Source organism: Brachionichthys hirsutus, chromosome 5 (assembly GCF_040956055.1).
Source record: "Brachionichthys hirsutus isolate HB-005 chromosome 5, CSIRO-AGI_Bhir_v1, whole genome shotgun sequence".
NCBI lineage: Eukaryota > Metazoa > Chordata > Actinopteri > Lophiiformes > Brachionichthyidae > Brachionichthys > Brachionichthys hirsutus.
The window spans coordinates 6,925,595-6,937,170 of NC_090901.1; the positions used below are offsets into that span (position 1 = coordinate 6,925,595).

At 42.5% G+C, this 11,576-nt stretch overlaps 1 protein-coding gene across 1 annotated transcript in view; it reads left to right on the top strand.

Moving 5' to 3' along the window:
- The window catches only part of poc1b (POC1 centriolar protein B), a 14,185-nt gene extending 5,377 nt beyond the window's left edge, over positions 1 to 8,808 (top strand). Inside the window, exon 11 of the mRNA XM_068739969.1 lies at positions 8,650 to 8,808. Within this exon, the coding sequence (XP_068596070.1) occupies positions 8,650 to 8,808 (159 nt within the window). The remainder of the gene's footprint in view (positions 1 to 8,649) is intronic.
- Positions 8,809 to 11,576: the final 2,768 nt, after the last annotated feature.

The following is an 11,576-nucleotide window of genomic DNA, read 5'->3' on the forward strand; positions in this document are numbered from 1 at the left end:
CACTGATGCTAGCATTTCATCCTCTGCTGCATTTGCTACATATTTAATATGAATGCATCTGCAAAAAACCTGGAGTGATTCACCGAGTCTTTAACCAGGATCACATGACAGCATGATCACCACATAAACACATTTTGTGCGTGTTCAATTTGCTACATTATGTGTCATTACATCACTGATTTACGCCCCTCTGGTCAGCAAATAAGTGATGCATTCAGGGGAAAGGCAATTTAGTTTGGAATAACATTTATAATCCAGCAGGAAGTTTGCATTATTCAAAGTATTGTATGAAGACTGTAAAATACAAATATCTCATCATGTTGTCAGCGCTTAGTTCTGTCTTGTTCATTTGAGAGAAATCACCCCAGTTACACGGGAACGTGTGCAGCAGCTATAGTTCCTGTTTCTGTGTCCAGAGTTCACGTTCATAAATAAATATAGCAAACTGCTGAGGCCGATGAGAATGTTATCAGCAGATATCTGTTGATATAAATCAAACTATAGCAGCAAATTTAAATTTGGAGCTCATAATGGCTCTAGATGAAAAGTCAGAGTTATAGACAAAGACCCTGGAGCTGATGCAAATTTCATGTCTATCCATCCAGTGAATGTTGAGACCTTTCATTTAAAACCAAAAAGATGTAAATCATGATGACAGGAGAGGAACAATCGCTAAAGACATTTGGGGTCGATTGCTTTGGAATAATACCCCTGACATTTGGTGTCCGTCTCCACTATACCCGTGTGGAGTAATTAAAAACTTGCTTAAAAGCCTGCTCTCGAGACTAAGAGAGAAGATTAGGTGCACGTCTTTCAAAAGAATATCTTTAGGGACCACAGATGAACAAAATCCCAAGCCAGTCCATTCAAGATCTGTCCTCCTGCGCCAAAGAGTTGGTACAACCGACATTGCTGCATCTTGAGCCAAGCAGCTGGCATGCCAAAAAAAAGAAAAAAACTACGATTACGTATTCATTCATCAAAAATGTTTGCCACAGTGTTAAAATTGGGTTTCGTGCGCATTTGAAACAAGCACAATGTTTGATATACTGTTCTACAGTGCATGTGAATGTGAAGGCAATGATCTGGAAGGCACAGTCGGGGGGATTTTCTTTCAACTTATCTAGAATGATTTGATTTCAAGCCAATTGGCTTAATATCAGCTGATATTTAGTGCACGGTAGATGAAAAGGACTCTGGCTTTTGAATCATTCACCTTCATTCATTTGATTATTTTCATTAAGCTGCTTAGTGTTATTACTAGACGGACTATTTCCCATCATTGTGTGCACTGGTGTGGCAACACAAAAGTGACCTTTCTTTCCCCTGGAGCAGTTTTATTATCAGTATTATCACCTTGTTGTCACAGCTGTGTTTGGTCTCCTATAATGGAATTTTGTTTGTCTGATTTTCAAATTATCCAGCTTGTAAATGACACAAATATACAAATATGACACTGTGCATTTAAATACGCTTTACCAGGAAATAAAAAGGTACTGACAATTACGGCCTACCTCTTAGTGTTTGATAAGCAAGATAAGCAGCAGTAAAATTGCTCTTGGAGTGAATATTTCTGTTTATAATTCAGCGTGTTGTCCAGTTAGGGCCCACAGGAACCAAGATTACATCGCCATATCCTGTTATGATCTTGTCATCTGTGCAAAATCCATTTACATGTAATTTACTTTCTTCTGAAAAGCATTAATATCTTGTCTAAGCAGCAAACCCGCTATTGACCCTTTGCTTAAAAGTCTGACATTGTTGAACAGTCAGTATTCCTTGTGTAACTTTTCATGGTTTTTTTTTATAGAATGCTGCTGAATTGATTCATGTTTAAGTTGCATATTCACCAACATCTGTCTGAAGACTGCAGACATGCTGTAGATCCATCATGTTATTTTGAAGATTCCAAAACCCTCAGGCCTGTGTTGTATTGTCTAAAATGAGAATACTGGGGATAGCAAAACTATTGGTAATTTAAAACAGAACAACAACAACAACATGCATGCCAACACATGCATCTGCATTTTCCATGAAAAACATTCCAGGTTTTGCAAAAGTTACATAAATTAGAGCATTTGGACACATTTCTCAGAAGGTTCCATTAAGACCTTATTTTCCAAACAATAGAGTGTTTTGATGATTACCTCATGGTGTGGGCTTTAAAGGGTCGTTTTTGAAGCCTACTTAAAATTATGACAATGGTTGCATGTTTTAATTGTGGCCTGTGCTTGCACCAAAGATGAAATCTGTTAATGAAATTACATAAGTTCTGAATTATAGATGAGCCTTCTCAAAAGAATATGAACAAACATATGTGAATGAAATAGTATAGTGACTGTAACGCATCTCCATCCCAGCGACTCACATTAGTTCTGGTAATAGCAGTAGCAAGGGAATCAGCTGCATTCCCTCGCTTGTGATATTCTGATGCATCAATACAAAAGGTCAGAAAGAGAACGCAAAATGCAAAATAGAACAGCTTTCAGATTTTGCCGTTATTTTGCAAGGCGTTGTGATTGACTCAGGAACAAATAGGACACGACTCCTCCTTGCTGTCCCTTTTCAGCTACGGAGTCGTGCAGTGATGACATGTAATGGGCTTTACAACTGCGATAACTGCTGGCTAGATGCCAATCCGGAAGGATGTAGTCATTTGAAAAGAAGAGCTGCCTGTGGTATCCTTGGTAACAAAAAGCATTATTCAGCATTTCTCTCTTTAAAGGTCAGAAGTAGAGGAAAATGGGAGGAAGTGGAAAATTTGATTCATCCCCCCACATTTGAATTTAATGTCTTTAAGCTTATTTCGTTTCGGCGACGTCCTTTGAGCGAGAGCGACAGCACTAAATGAGGGAACCGAGGGGAAGGTGAAAAAGATGGAGGGACTCTTCACGCTCACTCTCTCAAATTAACATGACAGGAAGAAGAGAGGAAGATGGACTCTCTGTCACTTCACCTGCGACTAGCGGAATTCAGTCATTGCATAGTAATGAGAGCACAATCATTAATATTTGAGAGGCCATGTTGGGATGTCACTAAATGAGTTTTCACATTCAGGACATTTACTGAGTTAATACACGTTTTTGTGGGCACTAATAGCACTTGCTAAACGTTTTATTACACACAAATAAGAGCCTCTCTAAGCATATTCTATTGTCTGCATGTAGATATTTTTTCTGGTCTACATAAGCTGTGTAACTGCATCAAAAGCAAGCCTGCTATCATAGTGGAAGACAATTATAGACCTTCCAAAACAAAATCTGGAAATAAGATTAGATTGTCTGATGAAATTGCTCCTGAATAACAAAATGTATGCAACATTTGGTAACAAGCCACATCACATGCAAGATACAAGATAAATATCTTCCACTAACAAACACAGCATTATCGCCTGCACAATCTCAAAGATGAAGTATATTTACAATCTGTATGGTTTTATTTTCATCAGAGGCAAAGCTAGAAACAGTTTCATTTACAAATTAAAAAATCAGTTAAAAATACACATCAACTCTGATTCACATTTACTTTTCATGCCAAGAACAGTTTATAACCTTTTGATGTTGATCCAGATCACCATGTGGACGGTATAAAACTGATCTGCGCTCTCCGAGTGCTTTTCTAGTTTAGTCTCTTATTTGTATACGGTAGTTTGCAGTGTGTATGCGTACCTGTATCAATATGTGAGTTCACAGTAAGCAAAGAAAACATTTTGAAAGATGTAACTACAAAATTTGCATTCGTGTGGGATAAAGGAGGCAAAAGAACGAAAGGTGAATGGGAAAAAAAGACGACCATAATGTTCTCATTTAGCCGGTACTTCACAGGATAACCCAGAGTTTACATCAAAAACATTATTTTCATGCCACACCTTGTACAGTGGAAAAGATGAGCGATGCTCTTACTCTCATAATCTGTATTACTCCAACGACGATGAGTTCGCATGTACAGGAGGTAGTTAAAATGACACTGATACGAATGGGAGCCATATCACTTTTAATACTGCGGTCCCTTTTCTATAAATAAAGCTGAATAACATGCATATTGCCCATGCTAAAATTCAACATGAGCGAGCATTAGCTCTTGATACAGTCACTGTATGGAAAGAAGAGGAAACAGAACTACAGCAAAATTTCATTCAGAAATCATGTGTTTCCTATTTGTTTAGAGAAATATTATTATTTCCTCATATGCATGGTGTTAATATTTGTATGCAAACACTTTGTACACATCTCAAATCAAGGTATTATAAACTCACTCTCTTCCTGTAAGAGCATATCAATCAATGTTTACCTTTGGCACAATCAATTTCCTTCTATAAAAAGAATAGAGAATGCAAAACACCGTTAATGAAGACATTATTTTGTGCCACTCACTAAAAAAAAAAACTGTATCAAATTATTGTCTAACATTAAATAGAAGACAGAAAAACAGACATTATTTTGACTCGACTTCATCAGGAACCCTTTTTATTGTTTCGATCAGGACAGACAAGTGAATGAAGTGAAGATAAATGTTTATTGCAGCAGATCGATGCTGATGGCCGAGAGCTGCGAGGGCTCCAAGCGCGCTTCACTTTTTCAGTGATTTTCACTGTATTTGTGAATATTCTTTATAATAAGTGATGGGTCCAAAGAAAGCGAGTGGTTAGGATGGCAGTGAGAAGAAAAAAACGCGTGATGATGATGGAGATGAAGCATGTGATTAATGATCAATGTGACCGTGGTTTCCACGTAAGTGTTTCAGCACGCCAGTACGAGCGGAGAACACAGACGATATGCACAATCCTCAAACAGAAGGACGCCATCAAGAACACAAAGCCTTTTTTTATTTATATTATATTTATAATATATTTATATTACTGTAAATCATTTAGTATATAATTTTGTGTGTGTATCTATATAGCAATCAGACCTTGTATGCATTGATGTCTCTGAGTTGTTGTGAATGTGAGCAAATTGTTGTGTGCCAACCATGTGATTGTTTGCCACCCCCCCCCCACACACACACACACACACACAATGCTACAAAGGATAAGCAGTAATAAAAAAAAAATAATGGTTGTATTTTATGAGCTGTATTTAATTTGTAAACCAAAAGGTCCTGATACAAAAATAGGATGTTCTTGAATCTTAGATTTGGTTTCCTTGTAAACATAAGGTCATGTGTTATTTATAATTTTGTTGAACGTCCATGATAGACGACATTAATTTCCATGAGAGAGCCTTCCCAAGGGATTAATAAAGTTCTCTGTATCTCTACGTATGTCCGTTTGCACGTCATTAATGTCTTAACCATATGAAGCCTTGGATTCTAGGAATGATGCTATTAGTATTAGGTACAGATATATATAAATAGTCTCGGAGGAATACTCCAGTTGTCAATTCAGGTTGCTTTTGTTCCTCGCCGCCAATAACCGTACTTGTGAAAGTCAAGTCTTGTGAAAGAGCTGGACTGTTGGAAAATGACACCCCACAATAACAGCTCTGTCTTGCTTCCAAACCCCACAGTGCATATTCAGGATTAAATCCAATCAGAATGTGTCATGATGGCGTTACCTTTGGGATATCATGTCCACTCCTTTCTTCTTATAATGATGTTTATCACCAATGATGCAGCTACAGCAGTGATATAAACCTTATTTACTGGCCCCTGGTCATCAGTAATGTCAGACTTTGTTGCGAGTTAAGGTTCATGTTGTCTCGCTTAAATGACGTTTTCAGTTGCCAGTACTCTTCTATTATATTTTCCCATTTTCTAATATACCATATTCTCTTGAGCCTGTGAGGTTGTATGAGTTGCTGTTAAAGGACACCCAGGTCTTGAAAGAAATGGAGGCGCTGACTGTTGTAAGAATCCATTCACCGCTGTGGACACTAATAACTGCCCATCATCTCTAATGCTGTGAGAGCCGGGAGACAACTAACAGGAACAGGTGGCGCGCTGCGTGGAAAAGGCCATAAATGATCCAAACGGTGGCTTTACAGCAATTAAGAAGACGTAAAACAGACACCATAAAGACTGTGATTAAAGTCAGAGAGATATGTTATCGAAATATATATCTCAGTGATTCTGTAAATAACTCACCATTTAAAAGTCTTACGAGTGCAAGATAATTAAAAGCAAGCTATGACGAAAGCTGTGTGGTGGGGAGTTGAAAACCAAATTGATTCAGGGAGCTCACAGCTGGTGAGACTCACCTTTTGCTATGTGTGGGTTAAACTGCATCCCAATGGTCACTCACACATTATTTCTGACCTCAGATGATGGTTCTGTTGTTGGAGGTAACAGCAAATATGAGGGAAGAAACACTTGGTCCATGACTCGGTTGGATTATGTAATTGCCTAAAGAAGACGAAGAAGAAAAAATACTCTTTGACTCGTTCATCCAAACCACCGGAGAATGAATCAGAGCCTGAATTTAACAGGTGCGAGTTCATTTGTATTAAAAAAAGAGGCTGACGTCTGTGTAAAATATAAAACAGATGAGATTCCTCTTTGTTTCCTTGTTGAGGAGGAAATTATTTCTCCACTAATGTTGTGCACAATGTTGCACAATGTCTGTCTTATGGAGGCTCCTCCTATAGAATGCGAGCGCTGAAGCATTCCTTGAGGACTTGTGTCGTCTGATGTCAGAAAACTCCCAGCTCTCATAGATTTGGCATCTCTCTTGTTCATATTGCATCAAATAACCTTTTCCTTTTTTTAATGAAGGGAAATTTATCAGGTACAGGAACAGCATGCAATAAAAGACCAATAAATAAATAACCCAAACAAATCACTGAGCGCAGAATTACAGTTGGTATTCCTTGTTTTTAGGGCTTTCATTCGCTTCACGTCAAGCAAATCAAGCTTGAAAGTAGCGAATACACACAACTGACTCTGGGATTGAAAAGCAGGGACGGTGCTCGATTCTGGACAAAAGTGATGTGATTTCAAGGGACTTCAGCATCTCTGCGCCCGCTTCACTCACCCTGTACCAATAACAGATAAGCTCTGTAAAATGGCCAAGTCTTCACTTTTTCCACAGGCTTATTTTAGATTTCACATCAACAGCCCCCCAAACACACCAGGTCCTTTTAGAAGCTCGCCGCCAGCGCAAAGGTGCACAGAGCAGCGTCTAAAGACGTGTCCGTGACACACAGCGAGGTGGACGGACAAAGACGGATCAGCCATCCTGTTCGGAACGGACACGTGCAAAGCTGCAGCGCCAGCCCTGCTGCAGTGGCGGCACGCGGACAGCGCCGCGTGTGCGTTTGGCTGAGATGGCGTGTTGCTGGCGTGTTGCTGGGCGTGTGCTTTGTCAGCGACAGGACGGTGTTTGTGACTGTCCAAAGCAGGCCTTATATGGGCGCTAGTTTGTCAACGTATATGCATCACAACACACACTGAACGAGCAGCGGTTATTCAGAGCGCTGTGAAACGGCACTGCACTTCTAGGGTGTCTCCTATTGATCCTCCCCCCCCCCCCCCATGGCAGTGTGTATAATCTCTGGTGAAGATCTATAATCTGTGGTGGAGGTGGGGGTGGGGGCGTCTGGAGATGTGGCGAGAGCTCAGCCACAGGGCACGGATTGATCCCGTGTGTTTTCTCGCGCCGCGTTCGGCTGTTCATCCCAGCAGCCAATCCAAACGCATCATTTGAGACGGCGTCCCCGACCATCACCTCAGACACACGCCTCCGTTCCCTTTTGAACCGGCAGTGAGCTAGATTTAGCCGCGAGCCCACCTATGGGCCCCCTTTGGGCTTATTCCACCCTTCCCCACAATCGATGTGCGCTGAGCCATCTGAACCCATCTTCAAGGGATAAAAAGGGGGCTAAGCTGAGATTGGAGGTTGGAGTGGGCGGGCAGTTTCATTTATAATTGACCTGTCTTTTATTTCTTATGCGTGTTAATAGAGCTCTCTGCGACCAAATCAATCAAAGCAGTATTTTGCGTCACTCTTTTCGGGGGTTTCTGTCTTTGCTTTCCAACAATGGCCCTTTTTCCCCCCTCGTCTGGGGTGGGTTCAAATCCCTCGCTGAGGCTGGTCAGTTTTACATATTGTGTGTCACTAGAAGGCTGTAAGGGGATTTAACATTTAGCAAAGCATAATCCACCGTCGGCTTTGTGCCTGCTTAAGCTGCACGCGTCCAATCTGATTGTAAGAGGGCTTCTGCCAAGGAGTAAAATACACCGCATTCACAGATCGGGGCGGATCACACCAGGAAAAAAAAGGCAGAAATAAACCAAGAAGCCACGGTGGAAGGTCCTCCATGTTAGAGTAGCAGCACTGCACCCCCCCCCCCCCCCCATCCTGGATCATCAGCGATCTAAACTCATTTAACAGCTCCAGTTCATGTAGTAGCAAGGTCACTGCAGGCTGACGCCATTCCCGAGTCTACGCTTCACGTGTCGGCCTAGTTTAAATAAAGCTTATTCAGCCGTTATTTTTATTCTAAGTCAAAGCATGCAGCAACTTTAGTGATGATTATGTTCACACGTATGCATTCTACAGCAGCTTTAAAAAGTGTGTGTGCAGGTGGCTGTGAGATGTTCTGTTACCATGACAACCAGGTTGAGCTTGTTCCGTCTCTCTTTAGCGGTGTCACAGCATTGATCGAGGCTTCCTGATGACGGGTTGATTTTGTGGTACCTCTCTAACCGCAGACCGTTTCGGTGCTGGAGGAGCGTCTCACCCTGACCGAGGACAAGATGAAGGAGTGTCTCCTCCACCAGTCGCAGATTCTCAAGGATGTGAGGTCATCAGAGAGAAAGCAGACGCCGGAGAGCGAGTGCCTGGCCCGCCCACCTGTCCATCTCACCTGAGGACGGCCCCACCCTCACACTGACCTGCAGGACTGCTGCGTGTGTGTGTCCCATTATAAATGTCCTCCTTGGTGGTCTCTCTGAGGGGTCAAAAGGTCAATCAGGATTCTGGCTGGGGTTGTGTGTGTGTTTACATTTGTGTATTGCTTTTACGGTCGGTGTTGGGCCGCTAACTTTGCATTTTGCCTTGAACACGCATCATATGAACTCAACCTATGAATAAATGATATACTGGTTTTCACTGTTCTCACTTTGTTCTGGTTCAAGTTGTAGTAACTGATCTCCAGTCTGCTCGACCTTTAATATGAACGTGATTGGCTGGGATGTGGCCAATCATCAGGGCTTCCTTCCCGTTCCTGGCATTGGTCATGTGACACGGTCAGAAAAAACAGGAAGCAGTAAAAAGAGAAAAAGAACACCTAGATACCAGATAGCTTCCCTCCCAACCGCCCGGGACGAGGACTCCTGTATTCAGCCTTTAAACTGGGCTGTGAACCCATCGCCAGCTGTTTACAGAACATCTTGAACATGTTTGCACTTTTGTTAACATCATTCTGAGAGCGAGTAGTTGTCCATGTGTCTTCCACGATGTCTCATGATGAAGTCATTCCTTCCCAGGCAGCAATAGGAAACACTATCACTCCGTACCACAACAGACCTCCTCTTCTCTTCTCCTCTTTTGCCCGCTTCCTGCTTAAAACAGGAGGATTTTCTTTTCTGGAATTTCCCCGTTAAACCCCTTCAGGGGATGAGGTGATAAACTGAGGCAAGGGACAAAGGGGCGAGGGAGTGGAAAGGGAAAGAAGGACAATGCGAAGACACCTATTGAGTTACAGCGAGTCCCTGGACCCAGGATGTGGCCTTCAGACACCTGTTCAAATAGGTGCAGAACAGGATGAGCTGATAGTTGTTCATCTGTTGGCTCCTGTGTTTGTTCTTCATGTCTCTGTTTGACTTTTCCTCCACCAGAGAAGATCGGTGCTTCTTTAATAGCGCTCATCAAAAATGACGAGATTATGACATCTCGATAATTGTCTGTTTAAATTCCTCCTGCTTCTGGATTAAAATCTCTGTGCTGCGTCTCTGCTGGGAAACAAACACACACTAGACGTGATAATTACAGCACTGACCTCGTGTGTGTGAAGGAAACGCTGCATTCTAGAGCATCCAATGCTTTTACAAAATCATATAATAAATAATATTGGCCCAAGTATCGAGCCTTGAGGTACCCTCCAAATTAATCTGATGGGCTGTTGGGGGAAGCTGGAAAACCGGGATTGAAGCCAGCTTCCCCTATTCTATTCTATTCTCTGTTTTCCAACACATCTTGTCTAAAGGATAGCAATGAGCCACGTGGCTCTGAGCAGCAGCACGGCATGCTGGGACATCTTTGCAACCCGGTCTCAGCTGAAACACTCGTGGCGTGATTTTACAAGGCTTAGCGTGTTGAAAGCTTATCTCCGGTGGGGGAGGGGGCGGGGGCGAGAACAGAAAAAAGCTGACTTCCGCAGGAGGAGGGTTCAAAGGGCACTGCGCTCCGCCGTTTGCTGTCACTTAATCCCCGGGTTGATTTTCTGCCCCTCTCCGTTTTGCCTTCCTGCCCCTCTCTTTCACAGGAAACAGAGGGATGTATGCACAATGCCAATGACAGGATAGCTCTTTTTCCTTCCTTTGAGTGCCAATAAAATGTTATTTGTGTCTCGTATCACGGCTCAGAGGAACCCGGAATATTCCAGACGCCTCGGGTATTCTGGTCTCGAGCAATTTTACCAGAACAGAAGAACCTTGCAGAGTGCAAGGGAGCCCAAAACCAAACGTACATCCCACTGGGATGTCGGATTATCAACTGACCCGAAACCGGACTCCTTCCTATAGAAGGACTTCAGTCCAATAAGCCCACAGGCTTCTTTTGTAACTGTGTTACACACTGGATGCCTTTCCCTACCTTTAATATCTTTACACAAGGTCCAGTGCAATTCTTCTGTGTGCTAACAGCTAGAGAACGCACAGCTGTCCCGATTACCTGTGAGCACATGAACGCATCAGTCAGCCGAGAGAAAACTTCCCTCCCATAAAGGCCGCCGGCCTCGCTTCCGACCCGACTCGGTTTTCAGTTGATTCATCAGTTTCCTTTTTCTCTGGGATGCGGGGGCTCAAGCAGGAAGGGCCTCCTTTCCTCAAGAAGTCGTGGACTTCCTGGTATCGTGGAGCGTTATTGGTCGAGAGCCATTTAGGTCAGAGGTCATTCTAGTGTATCCACATCCCACCTTCCTGTCCGCCGGCTGTTAAACCTGCATCCTGCTCTTTGTAGGTCGTGTCAGTAAACTCAGTTTAAACGCGCGCACACACACACACACACACAGTCAACATGACTCTCATCTGTCGCACACAATGCTTCACTTTTCTTACGTGTGACTCCCTTTCCATTTCTCCTGTCTACTCCAGCTCAGGTTCTCCTCTGCGGCTTCCAGTGGCTCATGAATGAATGTTTGCTTTTTAAATAGGATAATGGTATTTCTTATTTGCTCCTGTTGTGTAACAAGATGAAAGTCCGAAACAGAAACACATGAACACACACACGCTCTAGATCTGGAACACGACGCAGTCTGCTATTAATTCATTCAAACCGAATGTCATTTCAGACTCTCAAATATGAACATATGAGGCTTTATGTAATTCTGTGCATCTGCTATTTGTATTGTTCCTGTAATTCCATTCGGGTTACCTTTGGTTCAAAATGTGTTCACTGTTTCCTGTCCTTTTATAGA